The following is a 17,828-nucleotide window of genomic DNA, read 5'->3' on the forward strand; positions in this document are numbered from 1 at the left end:
CTAGATCCTGCATGCCGCAACTAAAGGAGCATGCATGCCGCAATGAAGATCCTGCGTGCCACAACTAAGACCTGGCGCAGCCAAATAAATATTAGGGAAAAAAAAAAAGATTGCCAGGGTGGGGAGATGAGTTAAGAGATAGCAAGGGGTAGCTGGGTCCAGGTTCTAATGACACAGGATAAGGAGGACCCTCCAAGGACTACACCCTCGGTGGAAAAGGAGATGAGGAAAAATCTCTCCTCTGGCACAGGAAAACAAGGAAATGTGTATGCCTCGGCCTGCGTTAGAGTAGGAAGGTGGGTATTTCCCTGAGAATTTATAATCCAAGCGTAGGTTTGTTTGTTTGGTTTTCGGTTTTTTTGGACGCACCACGTGACTTGTGGGATCTTAGTTCTCCAACGAGGGATTGAACCTGGGCCCTCGGCAGTGAAAGCACGGAGTCCTAATCACTAGACCGCCAGGGAATTCCCCAAACCCATGTTTATAGTTTGACTTTACACTACTCACATGATCTTGGAATCACAAGCTGAAGAATTAACATAAAATGTGTCCTGGGCCCCTAAGGATACTCTGGAGGGACACTCCTTCATCCCAGGCCTGTACAGCCTGGGGGCAGTGCTAGACTTCCCCTGGAGGGTGAAGGGGTCCCTAGAGGGACTTCCAAGGAGCAGAAGGATGGCTCAAGCCTTCCGTCAGGGCCTCCTGCTAATTTAATGGTCTCGCACTGGGCACTGTCTTTGGGGATCAGACTGAAGGCTGCAGGGTCTGTGCTCAGCAATCTCCCCAGCTTGAGAGGCAAAGGAGGCCTCAACCCCAGGGGCCAGGAGCCCCTCATGAAGAGTCCTGGACTTGTTCTGGAGGAGATGCCAAGGACGAGGAAATAGGCCTCTGTAGGGTCTCACTGGAAGACACACGAAAGGAGGAGTTTTAAATCACCCACGGAATACGCAATGCAAACTGAATACATGCCACCACAAGGCTATGAAATAACCGAATGACAGGGCTCAGTCAGGGACGGCATCTCAGTAGAGACGTGTCTAGTCAGGGCCCTGAACAGAGCAGAGGAGATGGAGTTTCACTACTGGCTCTGCCTATTCCTGGCCATGTCTTGTCTAGTCCCTTCCCTTCCCCAAGCCTCTGCTTGTCCATCTAAGGTCTCTTCAGATGCTAAGATACTCTGTCAAGCTGGGGGAACAGAAGGTAAGAGCAAAATCCAGAAGGACTCAGCTCTGAGGCAGGGGAAGTTAGGAGGAGTGGGACGCCCAGCGGAGCCGAGGGCAGTGGTGGGCTGGGGCAGGTGGTAGAGAGCTTGGACTTGGGGCCTGTGTTCTCATCCACCTGAAACCCCACATCCTCATGCTCACTCAGTCCCCAACACTGGCCTGACCACACTCCCGAAACTGCCTTCTCCGTGGTTCCCAGTGACCCGGGTACCAAAGCCCTCTCTGGGTCCTCATCCTTTGTCTCTTGGGAGGAGGTGACAGTGTTACTTACTATGTCAGCTGGCCTAGGTCCAGACTTCCTGCTTCACACAGTCCTCTTGTGGGTACTGGGTTATTCTTCCTAAAGTGGAAAGAGAACCCCTTGTTCCCTTGCTCAGAAACCTCCAAGGATCCTTACCATCTGCTGGTTCAAGTACCAGCTCATCTCCCAGACATGCAAGGCTCTCCACAGCACACCTTCCACCTCCCTTCCCAGCTTTAACTCACTGCTCCCTTGCAACAAACTGTGTCCCCCAAGCATAACTTCACCGTTCTTTCCTACTACCCTGCCTTTGCTCATCCAGTGATTCCCTCCTGGAAACTCCCTTCTCTGCTGGTCAAATTACTTACCATGTCCACACTACCGCTTCCTTGAAAATCTGTCTCAATCATTCCCAAACGTAACTGTGATAGTTAAACTGCTGAAACAAAGACACCCTCAAATACACAGGCTTGAATGAGCCTCCCTTGATTCCCGCCTGTTTTCTGACCCTAGTTCTCCAGTTCTCCTTTGATTCTGTGAGCTATTTGATAACCTTCCAATACGCTGGTCCTCTGCTTAAGCTGCCCAGAATTGGTTTCTGTTGCTTGCCATCAATAATCGTGACTGATACCCTACCTCCCTCCTAGACTGCTGTCATCAAGTGAGACGCTGTGCACACAGGTGCTTTGTGAACAGGGAAGCCCAGCAGAGATGTGATTTATCATTCCCCTCTGTGTTCCCCTATCTGTTCCCTCCCACCATCCAGCCACCTCTGATAGAAGAGAACCAGCAAAACAACTCTCAATCACATTAGCCAAAGGGAATGAAGGGCCAGAAGAGCTAGCAATGAGGCCAAAAATAGATCGAACACTCATGTTACACTTGATAATTACCTCCCTGACTATGACTTTTGCAATATATAATCCCAAACTGTTTTTTTTCAGAGTAAACAGAGAGTATATAATCTCCACAACCACTTACTGACGATTCTGGACTCCATTTAAGTGCTTTGTTTAGATGCTCTGTTATTGAGCCACCGAGAGAGAAAGTGGCCGTTTCCCCCTTTGCAGTTCCTTCTCCAGGCCATGCAGCCTGCCTTGTCCACTTAGCTGGAAGAAATCGCTCCCTTCTCTAAACTCCTCTGGTGCAATTTTTAAAAATATAATTTACATACAGTTTACTGTATGTAAGATTTCCACAAATCTTGGGACTTCCCTGGTGGTCCAGTGGTTAAGACTCCATGCTCTCAGTGCAGCAGGCCCGGGTTCGATCCCTGGTCAGGGAACTAGATCCCGTGTGCCGCAACTGAAGATCCCGCACACAGCAACGAGGAGCCCGCGTGCCTCAGCTAAGACCTGGGGCAGCCAAATAAATAAATTAAATAAATAATTTTTTTTAAAAAAAGAGATTTCCACAAATCTTAAGTGTACTGTTGGATGAATTTTTACATATTTTGCATACGCCCAGGCATCCACTACCCAGATCAAGACAGAACATTTCCAGAAAGCTCCCTCATGCCTTTCCCAGCCAGTACCCCAGTGGGAATCATGCTTCTGCTCTCCATCACCAGTTCTAGAACTTCACAAAAATAGAATCATGTGGTATGGACTCTTCTTTTGCTCCTAGCTTCTTTCATTCAACAAGTTTTTGAGTCTCGATTTTTTTTTTAATAACTTTTATCACTTTGCACATGAAAGCTTTCCTTTTTTTTTAAGATTTTTTTGACGTGGACCATTTTTAAAGTCTCTATTGAATTTGTTACAGTAATGCTTCTGTTTTATGTTTTGGTTTTTGGCCATGAGGCACGTGGGATCTTAGCTCCCCAACCAGGGATCGAACCCACACCCTCTGCATTGGAAGGCGAAGTCTTTTTTTTTTTTTTTAGTATGTATGTATGTATTTATTTTATTTTTGGCTGCGTTGGGTCTTCGTTGCTGCGTGCGGGCTTTCTCTAGTTGTGGAGAGCAGAGGCTACACTTCGTTGCAGTGCACGGGCTTCTCATTGCAGTGGCTTCTCTTGTTGGGGAGCACGGACTCCAGATTGCAGGCTCAGTAGTTGTGGCGCACGGGCTCTGCATGTGGGATCTTCCTGGACCAGGGATCGAACCCGTGTCCCCTGCATTGGCAGGTGGATTTTTAACCGCTGCACCACCAGGGAAGTCCCTGGAAGGCAAAGTCTTAACCACTGGACCACCAGCGAAGTCCCATGAAAGCTTTCTTATTTATGTTTTCTGTCCTATTCTAGACTTGGGGTGGGGGATCCATTTCAAATGGTTCCCCACACAGGACGCTCCACAAATTAGATGCTCGATAAATAGTTCTCAAATGACCTCACCAATGAGGATCAGACCCACTTTCTCTGTCCCCTTGACTGTCTCCGTCATGATGCTGTGCGCATCTATTGAGCACCTACGACGTACCAGGCTGAGCCCTTTATACGCATGAGCTCCACATAAGCGCTTACAACAACTCTGGATGCGGTTACGACTTGTCCCCATTTTCCGCGTAAGCGCACTGAGACTCAGTGATGTCACGTGACTTCTCCAAGTTCAGCTTACTAAGAAGTGACCCAGAACCCAGACTGCTAACCACTAACTTGCACTGCCTCGCGGTTAGGAAGGAAGCTGACATTAATGGCATGGAGGTCCTCTGTGACAGCTCATGAACTCCTCCCATCAGCCCAGAAGTGCACATATGATTATGCCCATCTTTCCCGCAGGTGGGAAAGCTGAGGGGCAGAAACGTTGAATGACATGTTCACACAACTAGCAAGTGGCCAAGACTGGAAGCTAGAATCCCAATGGAAAGCCCTTGTTCTTTGTCTGACACCCCTGACCGCCTTTCTGTAGGACAAGCTGACTGCATGAAACGCTATAGCAGCAAATCTCTGTGCAGCCTGGGTATTTGCTTTCTTGAACCAGGGTGATGTCAGGGTCAATGGCCTCTTTTATTTTTTATTTATTTATTTATTTATTTTTGCGGTACGCGGGCCTCTCACTGCTGTGGCCTCTCCCGTTGCAGAGCACAGGCTCCGGACGCGCAGGCTCAGCGGCCATGGCTCACGGGCCCAGCCGCTCCGCAGCGTGTGGGATCTTCCTGGACCGGGGCACGAACCCGTGTCCCCTGCATCGGCAGGCAGACTCTCAACCACTGCGCCACCAGGGAAGCCCTCAATGGCCTCTTTTAAAGTATAGCATTGGAGCCTGGTAGACTGGATTGTGCAAGGCTGTAACTAGGGTGGCCCGGTCTGTGAGCATTTAAGATGTCATCCTCAAATACTCTAAAAGAGCAGATCCAGGGCATTCCCTGGTGTTCCAGTGGTAAGGCTCCGCACTCTCACTGCCAAGGGCTCAGGTGTGATCCCTGGTCGGGGAACTAAGATTCCACAAGCTGTGCAGCCAATAAATAAGCAAATAAATAAATGATAAAAGAGCAGATCCAAATGAAATGGCCGTGGCCTTTTCTTCATATGTGTTGAGATCATGACGTGAGCCAGGCATAGTGCCAGGCACTGGTGAACACAGCAGACCTGGTTTTTATTCTCATGGAGCCTCTGGTCTAGCAGGGGCAACAGGCATGCATAAAGAAGGCAAGGTCAGAACCCTGGGGTCTATTAACAGGGGTCCTAACTGAGCCTGGAAGCCCCAGGAGAGCTTCAGAGAGGAAATGAGGTTTAATTTTGACCTGAATGATGAACCAGGGTTAGTAGTTGAGGGGAGCAGAACACGTGAGTGTGAGGAGAGAGTTGTGGCAGAGGGACCAGCGTGTGAAAAGAGCCTGAAGCAGGAAGAGGAAGCCCGGGAGGGGTCTTGAGGGCAGAGACATTCACCTTGTTCACACCCAGTCTCCTAGTACCACTCCTAGCACCAGTGAGGCACTCTATAAATACCTGGTTGCCTGAATGAATGATTGAATGAATGCTTAAATGAAATTCCTACTGGCTGAAGTAGAGTGGAGGAAAGTCCAGCATGAGATGGAGCCTGAGAGGTGGGCATCAGCCAGAGCATGCAGGGTCTTGAAGGTCATGGTTAAAGGGCAAGGACTTTATATGAAGGAAATGGAGGGAAAACAACAACGATAAGGACAGCAAAGAAATGAGAGGGTTTGAAGAATGTTGAGTCGTGGCATGATCTATTTGCATTTTTATAATGTCACTTTGGCTACTGAGGAGAGAATGGCCTGCAGAGGGAGCAGCTGGAGGTGACGGTAGTGATGTGAATGGAAGGCAGTGGAAAGATTCAGGAGAGAGTGAGGGGGCGGAACGATCAGGACTTGAGTCAAGGATGACTCACACACACACAGGCTTCTGGCTGACTAGACAGGCTGGGTGATGCGGCCCTTCACCATGATAGAGGAATAGGTGGGGAAGATGCGGAGTTTTTATACATGCTGAGATTAAGATGCCCAAGAAACATCCAAACGAAAAAGGCAAGTACGCTGTTGGATGTGTGGGCTAGAGCTCAGAGGAGAGCTACGACGACAACTCCGAGGACGGTTGACATCTAGATGGTAGTTGAAACCACGGGGAAGAATGAGATCACCCAGGGAAAGGATAAAGCAAGAGGAGGCTAGGGCCTAGAACTCAACCTTAAATGGCTACAGAGAGGAATGGAAGAAACCAGCAGAAGAAACCAAGAAGAGGAGAGAGGCACGTGGTAAACTGGAGAGGATGGGGTTGCACAAGTAGGAAGGAGACTGTTTCGAGAGAGGAGTCCTCTGAACTAAGAATGAGGATTGGAATTCAGTGGGTTTATCAATATGGATGCGATGGATGACATCAGCTCCTATAAAAATATAAGTGATGATTACTATTTTCTCACCCCTAAGGAAGGAGACTATGCTCCAGGGACAAGACTTGGGAATCCTCTAATAAGGAAGGCTCTGGACACCGGGGACCTCACAGGTTAATTGCAATCCTTTCCCCTTTCGGGTCAGGCTTTTCTTGTCTTTAAGGGAAAGAAAAGCTGTCTGTGAAGAGCTTCAGACACAGGAGGAAAGAATCTTAGCAAACACAGTCTTAAAGCATCAGCAAGGACATGTGATTTAGCAAAGAAATCACCACAGTCCCATGATTCATTCATTCAACAACATATTTATTGAGCCTCTACTACTTACCTGACACATAAATCTCAATCCATTGACTATTTCTTGAGCTGCTATGCATTGCATTAATTCCATAAGTCTTTTGTCCTTTCACCAAAAATGTAAACTCTCAGAGCAGAATGTTTTCTTTACCCCTTTATCTCCCACCGAACTGGGATAACCCAGCCATTCTTGGCAATTCACCACTCTCCCAATTTCCCATGAATCCATTCGCTCTACCTAGAATGTCCTCCAACTGCATAAATCCTCCTCATTTTCAAGGCCCAGTTCAGATGTCACTTCCTCCGTGAACTTTTCCTAAATGACTCAAACTTAATCCTCCCTTATCGGGGCTCCTAAGGGCCAGAATAGCACTTGTCTTCCTGTACAGTGTTGATTTCTGTGTGAGGCTTCTGTCTCCCTGGCCCAGCTATCTCTTCTTACAACCCTTAGTGCCTAGTAGAGCTGCTTAGTAAATTTGTCAAAAATCAGCTACCCCCTCCCCTGGTCAAAATAGGGCTCTGCCCCCCAGAATGTGGGCTTGGGCAGAACTGACATCTCAGAAAATGCTCCTTTGGTGCCACCTCCTGGCTAGATGGGGTATGACAGAGCCTGATTTCGGGCTTTCAACTCAAATTCTTTCAGTTCGCTCTTTTGTCACTTCTATTCCAGGCTCTAAGTATACTGGTGAGCAAGACATACGCAGTTCCTGGCCTCAAAAAATTTACAATCTAGAGAAGAAGACAATCTTAGAACTAGAGTGTGGTAGGAGCTGTGATCCTGAACGTTTTGAGGCCTCAGGAAAGGGGGCTTCTTTGCCTGTCCCTCAGGCTGGCTGCTATCCGCAGAGGCCATGATTGGGTCATGGTCTAAGCAGGACATTGTCCTCTTCTGGCACTTGGGCTCTTGCTTGGGAAGCACGTCTGTGGCAGGCAGGTCCTCCATATTTCACCCGCCACACACTCCCCCTCACTATTTTTTTTTTAAAGCTTATTGATAACAACAAAGAAAAACAGTATACCACACTGCAAAACAATTCTCTTTTGGTGCCTCTAAATGGCCAGTCCTAGAATCTCTTTTTTTTTTTTTTTAATTTATTTTTAAAACATCTTTATTGGAGTATAATTGCTTTACAATGGTGTGTTAGTTTCTGCTTTATAACAAAGTGAATCAGCTATACATATACCTATATCCCCATATCATGTCTTATATTCTTGAAGCCCTAAGATTAGAATCACAGTGTGAGAGCAGGAAGAGGCCTTCATTCATCCATCCCATAATTACTTATTGAGCACTATTAGGTGCCAGGCATTGTGTTAAGTGCTGAGGACATAACAGGGAACAAGAAAGGACATGGTATACACTCTCATGATGTTTATGTTCTCTTTGAGGAGATAGGAAACAAAGCAAGTACACAACTTTTAATATTTACTTATTTATTTTTAATAGGTGGTACACTATATGATTCAAAATACAAAAAGGTGCACAGTGAAAAGCCCCCCACTCCTGCCCCTAGCCACCTAGTCCCCTCCATAGAGGCCAGCAATGTTATCGGTTTCTTCTGTACCCATCCAGAGATAACATACGAATATACAAGCAAATATATTCTCCCCGCCCACCCCCCAGCCTTATTATACAGATGGTGGTATTCTATACACTCTGCACTGCACCTTGGGCTCTTTTTCACTTAACAATATATCTTAAGAAATCGTTCTATATCAATACATAGATTTCTATCTTTTTTTTACAGTTGTATGGTATTCCATTGTGTGAATATTGCATGGTTTAAAATAATGCTACATTGTGATAAATGTTATGATGAAAACAGAAAATAAGTAGGGAGCTTAATTTTAAAATAACAAGGGAGAACTGGCTTTAGATAAAGTGATCAGGAAAGGAAGCTCACACTCAGGAAATGACACTGAAGCTGAGTCCTAAAAAAATGAGAGGAAATCCACCAGGAGAACACAGGAGGAAGAACGTGCAAGCAAAACAAAGGACTGCCAAGGCAGGAATGAGCTTGGCATACTTGAGGTGTTGGAAACCACTGTGGATGAAACCAGATGAGGTGGAGGGAGCACAGAGCCAGATGGCGAGGGGCCCTGTAGGCCAGGGTAAGGAGCACAGGGGTGATTCTAAGTGCAGCAGGAAGCTGCTGGAGGGCTCAAGAGAGAAATGGGCATGCCCTGATTCATACTTGTACATTCACTTAGGCAGCTATGTGGAAAGTGGATTAAAGGACAAGAGTGAAAGGAGGAGATGAGAAAGGAGGCTGATGCAGTAGCCCATGCAGGAAATAAAAACAGCATGGAGAGGTGGTGGTGGCAGTGGGGATGAGAAACACTGACAGTGTTGGGATGTATTTTGGAAGTAGGGTTGACAGGATTGGAGGGTCAACCTTATAGATCATTTAGTCCCAGTTCCCTCACTTCCTGGGCTGAGCAAGCCTCAAGACTTGCTTGCCACAGGTCACAGAGCTCCTTAGTGACAGAGCCAGGCCTAGGGTTGATCCAAGGCTTCTGATTCCCAGGTCAGTGTTCTATCACTCTAGGGAAGCAGGAGTTGGAATTGGAGAATAGAAACTATATCTTTAAAATTCTGTTAACCACGAATTGCTGATTCATTCAATTTTTTTAAATTGTGTGACAGCTTTTTATTAGCTTTCTTGACTGCCCACCTCAGAGTAGAGAGAGGCAGATGTGCGGTGAATGGAATCTCAGGTCCACCGCTGCCTACTCCCAGAGCAAGGGAGGCAGGCAGCGCAGGAGATGGGAGAACGAATGGGAATAGTCTGCCCTGCAGACATATGAGGGAAGGGTATTCCAGGTGGAAGAGCCAGCTAGGGTGCAGACCCTCCGACAGGAACCTGGCTCATTTGAAGGGTAGCGGGGAGGACAAGGTGAGTGGAGCAGATAAGAACAGTGAGATGAAAGTGGAAATGGGAGGGTCAGATGGCACAGTGATTGGTGAGGCGTCGAAGGCTCTGGCCTTTACTCTGAGTGAGATGGGAGCCAGGAGAAAGTCTGAGCTCAGAAATATGATCTGATGTACATTTTCACAGGATCCCTTTATTGCCGTGTGGAGGATTGACTGTTAGAAGCGAAACTGCCAAGTAGAGACCAGCTAAGAGATTGGTGCAGTCATCTGGGAGAGAAAGGATGGTGACTTGACCATAGATACGGCGAGAAGTGGTCAACCAGTAAGATTTGCTGCCAAATATGATGTGAGATAGGGAATCAAACATTATTCTCAGGGTTTGGCCTGAGAAATGGGAGAGATGAATTTATTACAAGAGATGGGGCAGATGAGGAAGGAAGGAGTTTAGGTTTGTAAGTGTTGGGTTTGAGATGTTGGTGAGCCATTAGTGGAGAGGCTGAGCTGGCAACTGAATATACCAGAGTTCAGGAGACAGACCTGGACTGACTCTACATTTGGGTGTTGTTGGCACATGGTTGGTGTTTAAAGCCACAGGACTGGATGAAATTTAGAGTGTAGAGGGTCGAGGACTAAGCCCTGGATCACTCTGGCATCAAGAGGACAAAAAGCAGAGGAGGAACCAACCAAGGAGACTAAGCAGGAACAACCAGTAAAACAGGAGGAAAATCAGGAGGTATGCTGTGCTCGAATCCAAGTGAAGAAAGTATATCAAGGAGATCACATGCCATTTATAGGTTAAATAAAGGCTGAGAATTAACAATGTGAGGTCACTAGTGACCTTGACAAGATCAGTTCCACCGGAAAGCAGAGGATGAAAGCCTGATTGGAGTGGTTTAGAGAGAATGAAGAAGAAATGGAGCCAGTGAGTAACAGCTTCCTCTTTGGGGTCTTGATGCAAAGAGGAATAGAGAAACGGGTGGTAACTGAAGGAAGAAATGGGAGAAACAGCGGCACATTTTTACGCTGATGGGAATGATCCAATAGAGGTGAAATTGGGATGTGGAAGAGGGAGGTTTGATGGAGCCATGTTCCTGAGTTGCTGAGAGACGAAGGTCTGGTGCACAAATGAAGGGACTCTTTCTAGACAGAAACATGCATAGTCCCAAGGGCATTAGTTCGCAAACTAAGCTTCATCAGAATCACCTGGAGCACTTATAAAAGCACAGATTGCTGGGCCCCACCCTCAGAATTTGATTCAGTAGGTCTTAAGTGGGACCCAAGAATTTGCATTTCTGACAAGTTCTCCGGTGGTGCTGATACAGCTGGCCCAGAGACCAGGCTTTAAGAAACATCGATCTACAATTATGTGAGGTGAGGTAAGTACATGTAGTGGAAGGAGTAGGTTATGTCTCGTTCTGATTGCTTTTTCTCAGTCAAATAAAGTCATTGAGAGTAAAGGTGGAATACAAGGTGTTGGAGGTTTGAGGAAAGGAAGAAGGTATGAAATGGTTGTCTTGTAAGGAGGAAACTGAACAAATGGGGCAAATGTTGATGATCCCCCTCCTGAGGTTGCTGATCATGAATTTAAGACACTGGTTGAATGTTTTCTCCAACCACTCTAAACTGCAGAGGTGCGGGTAGATGCAGAGTTATATGTAACCAGGATTGTGGTTTGTCAATTAAAATAGATGAAGAGAAAGGGGCAAGGGGATGATGGTGAAGACAAGGTGGGAGGGGGATTATGATGGACCATGGATTTCATCTGGGAAAGAAGACAGGTGCGGTAAGGTGAGGTAAAATGAAAAGGTGATGATACACTTTTCTCAAAAGTGAGTGCTTCCCTCTCAAAGCCTTACCCAGCTTGTCTTCATCACTCACCTCTCTGAATTGATTAGCGTGACTCTTCCAGCCTCATTTATCTTGTGTTACTTTTCTCTATAGTACTCATCACACCTGACAAATGTGCCTGTCTCTCCACCAGAACTGACGTCCCATTGAAGGCAGGAGCTCTTAGCTTTCTGCTACCGCCCCGGTGCCTAGAATTCTGCCTGGCATTTAGCAGCGCTCCCCTATCCACTCCTGGCCAGCTTACTCTTCCCGCACGCCCAGGACATGTCCTATACTTCTGCAGCAAAATGCCTTGATTTGGAATGACATGCCTCTAAAAACAGAGTGCCTAGAAACTCTTCACACTGAAGAGAAACAGAAACTCTTCACATTGAAAGGCTTTGGGGAAACAGAAGTCTGGAAAAGTTTGGGTCCCAGTGCTTAAGAAGAACAAGATGAAAAGGTCAGGGTTCTGCCAGGTAGCTGTTGATGACAGAGACCTAGGCCCTTGGGGCACTGCTCACTCCAGGATCCTAGAAGGCCAGCCATATTAAGTTGTTACAGAAGACCTGGGTCCTTCTCAAGCAGACCAAAACAGAAATTCATGGAATTGTGATGGGGGGAGGAGGGGACACTGTAGATGGTCTTGTATTATTCCATTTTTGTAAAATAACTTAGAATTATATGGGTTACTTTCAGGAATACACACATGCTATATACTATATACTGAATTTACATGTATCATAAAGCAATTTTTTAAAAGGTTTAGAAGGATAGCAAAGTGTTATACCAAGATATATATATTGTTTTATTCTATATGTAACCGTCTGGACTGGTGGTTTTGTTTTAATTAGAAAAGCACTAGTAGTTAAAATGAATTTAAATCCCTGCAAAAATCATACATCAAGTGGCTTCAGAGGTCATTTCCTCTTTCCAATGAGGAAGTATGTGCACAGAGTATTTCCCTGACTTGCCCAATCAGACATCTCAATGATGGAGCAGAGTACCTAGGAGAGCGGAAACTGCGAAGGAAGATAAAGAGGCAAGGAGCTCATGGTTTCCACTGATTAAGAAAAAGCTAGGAAGGAAGACCCAATATTGAAATAGCAATCTGCTGGATAGATGCCCCTCTTCTCTTCCTACCCTGTATTTCCCCAACTCTAAACCATATTACAGTGTAATCCTTAAATTCTGAGGACAAGAATATTATTCATTTCCCTTTCCCCCAGTGCCCAATAGCACCAACAGGGGCTCACAAAACACAGAATGAATGAACAGATGGGAAAAGCACATGAATACACTAACACGAAAAACTGGACAAAGCAGCAAAATTGGGAGTTTCTTCAGGGAGCTTCCCCTTAAAAGGCAACTCCAAAGTAACTTTCTTTTTTGAGCACGTGAACGTTGCCTATGGCCAGCAGGTGGGGCCACAGTAACAGTTTTACAAACTTTAGCCAGCCACGCGGTCGATCATTATTTTAAAAGGTAGAAGAGAGCAACAAGCCACGCATGGCACTAATGTCATCTTTGCCCTGCGAGCAGGATAGCGTGAAATTCCAGTTCCCCGTCCCATAGGAGACCTAGCTCACCTATGAAGGTAAAAGGTTTGGCACTGGGAGAGGCTTTTGCGCAGGTGCAAAGGCAATGGCGACACCGTCTTAAACCCACATTTTTCGCGGTAAAATAGGGCAGGGGAAAAGCACACAAAATGAACGGGTATGCTGAGCGGCCCCCCAGGCTGCAGCGGGCTAGAGTTGACGGGGTCGCGGGAGTATGGAGAGAATCACGTTAGCAGGACAGAGGTTTGCCTCCCTGCGGGTCACGATGCAGTGGCCACCATACATGGCCGCCGACGTGCTCGCGCCGTCCAGTCACCGAGCCCAGCTGCTGGACGGGACAGGGCAGGCGGGGCCACCCTAAACTCTCCAGTAGGCGGGGCTACAGAGCCAGATCAGGAAACCTGTAAGCAGGTTTGTGGGACCTTCTCCAACCCACTTAGTCTCGCTATGGATGGCTTACCCAACAGCCATGTCAGCTTTCCACGTGCAAAAAACCCTGCAGCTGAAATTAAGTATTAGTTTCAAAGAATGGCTTCTCAGGGGTAAGGAGTTCCACCAGCTGCCCAGAAACCACTAGCAGTGAGTGATACAGTCTTAAGTAGCAATACTACCCAAGGCAAAAAACAAAAATGATTGTAAACTGGCTTTATCATATCTGAATCCTAGGGACACTTTTACTCACTTTCATTTTCAGAGGGAAGGGTCCTACATTCATGACACAAGATTACTTCTCCAGAAAAATTGTTTTTCAAATAAAAGCGGCAATATTCAACTGCTATCTGCTCCCTAATGAAAAACAGAAAACTTCAGTATATGACCATTTATTTTTTCACAGGTAGAAAAAGCTCTGAACCCCTAAAACAGTTTAGATGCGTTGGAAACCAGGCCAACATTTTGGGTCTCTATTTACAAGGCTAAAGATAGAAATTATGGAAGGGTGCAAACCAACCTACATTCATTGGACCTCACTCTAGGTGAAGTATTATGCCAGGTGAAAAGCCCTCTCCACAACTCCAGAAGACTGGTATAAAAGCTCTACAAAAGTGGAGGAAGAGATGAAGTGGTTAGGTGTTTTGATTAGGCTAAATAATTCTTCACCTACAGGAGTAATAAAAACTCCACTTTAATAATCTGTTGCTATTTAAAATGTTGCTTTAAAAAAGAAATCAACGATTGGTTTCTAAATATTCCCCAATAAAAGGAACCTTTGTTCCTTTTGAAAAATGGGGCTGGGGCACTGAAAATACAAGACTAGCCAAGAACATCTTACAGAAGGGCTCCAAAAAACATTGGGGGCATGTCAAAAAGACAAAGGAGCCAACTTGAAGGAGGTCCCAATGGCCAAAGGTGGGACAATCTGAGCAAGAAATTAAATGATAGCATTGACCTATGGAATAAAATACAAAGTCCATACTGATATCACTGAATAAATAAAATGGGGAGAAGGGACAGCTCCTCCTTATAGCAGAATTCTAATTAGTATGAATGTAGAAGAAATAATAGACATAATGAATTAACATTAGGCAAACGCCACAGCAGTACTTGTTCCGGGGAATAACAATTCAAAGACGTCAAAATTAGTGAACCAAAGATTGATAGTTTAAAATTATATTCCTCCACAAGTTACTTATTCATTACAAAGGGAAACAATAACTTTACAGTGGAGAAATACAGCAAATACTACCTTAATGTGATCAAAGTTAACATCACCAGTAATAATACATATGGACATCATGTACCCTGATATAATGCACTAAGAAGGCCATATGATTTTTGCAGTATTCTTACAAAAAAATAATTTCAATAGTGAGAAAGTATTAGACAAATTCAACTCGAGGGGCACTCCATAAACAACTGGTCAGTACTCTCCAAAAGTGTCAAAATCATAAAAGATGAACACTGAAGAACTTGCAGTCTACAGACTAGAGACAACTAACCATACTGTGGGATCCTGGACTGGATGCTGAGCTAGAAAAGAGACATTCCTTGAACAACCGGCACAATCCAAATATGGTCTATAGATTAGTTAATAGTACTGTATCAATATTTACTGTTTTTGAAAATCATTCCATGGTATGTAAAATGTTAACATTTGGGGGAAGCTGAGTGAAGGGTGTATGAGAACTCTTCACACCATTTCTGCAAAATAAGTTTTTTTTTAAATGGAACATGTTGGGGGAAGGTAGCCCATCAAGTGTAACTAAGATTAAATCTAGTGAATTAAATCTAGTGACTTATACATTTTTTGATATTAAAGGTTTAAAAAATGCTTTGAATTTAACACTGATGGCACGTTGTGAGACTGTTCAGTTTCCCCTCATATTCAATAAAGGAGAACAGTAAACAAGCATGGCTATCCAAAGTCTTACATTCACAAATGACAGAACAAAGCATTAAGGGCAAACAGTCAAAAGTCAACACTTTCCACTGGCAAAGTTGTTGTTAGCAAATAAGAGAACTAGTTGAGCTGCATTTTGGGATCTTCACCAAACCAACTTCTGGACCAACTCTTTAAGAGTGAATATTATCTAATTTTTTTATACATTACAAGGCCAGTATGGTTTTTAAAAAAATACACAAATTCAACACCCTGCCTCCCTCAACACTCACTCAGGGACAGCTGGGTGAGCAGCCTTTTTAAGGGCTCCAAATTCCTTTCAGCTTGTCCTCAAAGCCATACCAGTAGTTTCTATGTGATGTAAAATAAAGACTGGGAAGGACTGGCTTAAATACTGAGGCACTAACATTTCAAACTGTAAAAAAGCATATTGAATAATCTCATATCCAACTTGAATACAAGGTAGGAAAATCTAGGTAAAACTGATTTTGAATTTGCTTTTCTCCGGATATTTTTTTCTCTTTCAAAGGTGAAATACTAAACCTCCATCAAGCCCATGGGAGTCCTGTAGAAGTCACAGAAGTTTCAGCTAAAATTGAAAGCAATAAATGCTACATTTCCAATTCAAAATTGGGCATCTTCAAACCGATGAAAGCACAAAGGACTCCCCAATCTGGGGGGAATATACTTCAAAAAGCTTAGCAAATAGGAATATCTAGGTATATTGTGCGATGCTTCAGATAGGCAGAGAAAAGTTCTCAACTCAAAGTGTCAACAATAATGCTAATTACAAAATCAACATTTATTAATTTTATCGCACCCTTGATTTAGTAGCCTGGGCTGTGTAGAATAGGATGAATAAGTAATCTGTGGGCAAAATAGGGTCCAACAGTATTATAATCCATTTTCAGAACCCTTTCTTACTACAGAAGTTTTTACACATTTAACTAAATCTCCAAAATTGGGACATCTTAAGGGCTAAAAATCTTTAAGGCAGAGAAGCTCCAAACCTTAGGAAATAAACAAGGATGAATCAATTACCATTATGGTTATATGGTTCACAAAGATTCAAGCCCATTGGAATTTCTTATTCTTGGACCACATGGAATCCTGCCTAAATAAGTCATATTTCAGATTAAACACTTAAAACCTCGATACTGGGCTCTACCTACTCTGCACGTAAGATATGTGGCCAGGTTTCCTCAAGGTTATTAGCACAATGCCTGGCACCTAATAAGCACTCACGATCAAGTATTTGTTGAACAATTTAGCATAGCAGTGGCTCTACCTTCTCAGGGAAATATCCAGAAATAAAGCATTATGAATATTGGCCCATCTTGCTTTGCAGAGGTCATGGTTATCCAACCCTGGGTACCAAAGCAAGCCTGAACTATTCCATCTCAGTGAACTTTCTAAAAATGGTTGCTGTCTCACCTCTTAAAACTCCTTATACTCCAAAGCTTTCATAAAATATAGCAGATTCAAATAATACTAATAAATGGTACTAGAAGTGATGCTCAACAGGATCTCACGTTTATTGAGAAGTGATTAATGGTAAAAAGAAAGGCAATGCCCTTTCCTCATTGGCTGAACAAGAAACTGAAGAAACATTCACTACACGTTTTACAATATTTTTCTCTTCCAAAATGCATTTCTGTAAACAAGTTTTTACCACTGTTCTTAGCTTTGAAATCAAATTAATCCTGACTTAATCAGTATAATGTACAAGAACAGAACATTTCTTAGGACTCCTAGTATTTTACTTTGAATAACAAAGGGTCAGAGAAAATGAACCACCCTTAAAGACACAACCTTGGGTAACACTGTTAAATTCTCCAAGACAAAAATTCTTCATAAAAATGTTCTTCCAGTTCAGAAGGGAAAAAACAAATTCCCACTTTCTGGGGTGGATGCCGAAAACCTTCAACACTCAAGTGTTCTCCAAGTGCAAATGTCAAAATGGGGGGAGGAAAGGGTTTAAAAATTAGAGAAAACTGTATGCACTTACGGACTTTAAAATCCGAAAAACATAGTAAAAAGACAAAAAAACAAAGCATTATGCTCTGAAATCACAACCAAAGCCAAAATAAAAGGGACATTTTTCACCTAAACTACCTAGAGGGATTTTTTGTTTAGTTTTTTCTTTTTCTTTTTTTTTTCATTTTCCAGTTAAGTCCTATGTCTTTTGTGAAATTCCAATACTTAAACTGCAAGTCTGCAATCGTCTCTGAAGTCAATGAAATTAAGAAAAAAGTCCTAATTCTCTTGAAGGTCAATTTTTTTCCTCTTAGGATATGCAGATGCAACCGTTGCTGCAGTCTGTGCAGAACTGCCTCTTATTTCCCACGACCTTGACGTTCCTATAAGTTAAAAAAAAATTGAAATGGTTAGTTAAAACTTATCTGAACATGTTTAAGAATTACAACTTCATAGAATAACTCAACAGAAATTTAATTATTTGTGCTAAATAGAATATTCCCCACAAATAAAAACTGATTTTTACTTCTTATATTTTAAACCAAAGTACTTGCACTCAAGCACCCCAATTAATACAAAATTATTTTTCTTTGACTTTAAAATTCTTAACTGACTAAACACATTTGTTTTCCTATTATAGTTGGTTTACGCTAATATGTGTCAGTCCCCCCAAAATATGGGCCTAAGTAACTCAAACATATATC

General features: G+C 43.9%; 1 protein-coding gene across 1 annotated transcript in view; it reads right to left on the bottom strand.

Moving 5' to 3' along the window:
• Window positions 1-16,658: 16,658 nt before the first annotated feature.
• Window positions 16,659-17,828, bottom strand: part of YTHDF2 (YTH N6-methyladenosine RNA binding protein 2) — a 31,912-nt gene continuing 30,742 nt past the window's right edge. Inside the window, exon 5 of the mRNA XM_029228718.1 lies at window positions 16,659-17,507. Within this exon, the coding sequence (XP_029084551.1) occupies window positions 17,484-17,507 (24 nt within the window). The 3' untranslated portion in view covers window positions 16,659-17,483. The remainder of the gene's footprint in view (window positions 17,508-17,828) is intronic.

The sequence above is a fragment of the Monodon monoceros genome, unplaced genomic scaffold (genome assembly GCF_005190385.1).
Source record: "Monodon monoceros isolate NGI ecotype Baffin Bay Population unplaced genomic scaffold, NGI_Narwhal_1 Super_Scaffold_18, whole genome shotgun sequence".
NCBI lineage: Eukaryota > Metazoa > Chordata > Mammalia > Artiodactyla > Monodontidae > Monodon > Monodon monoceros.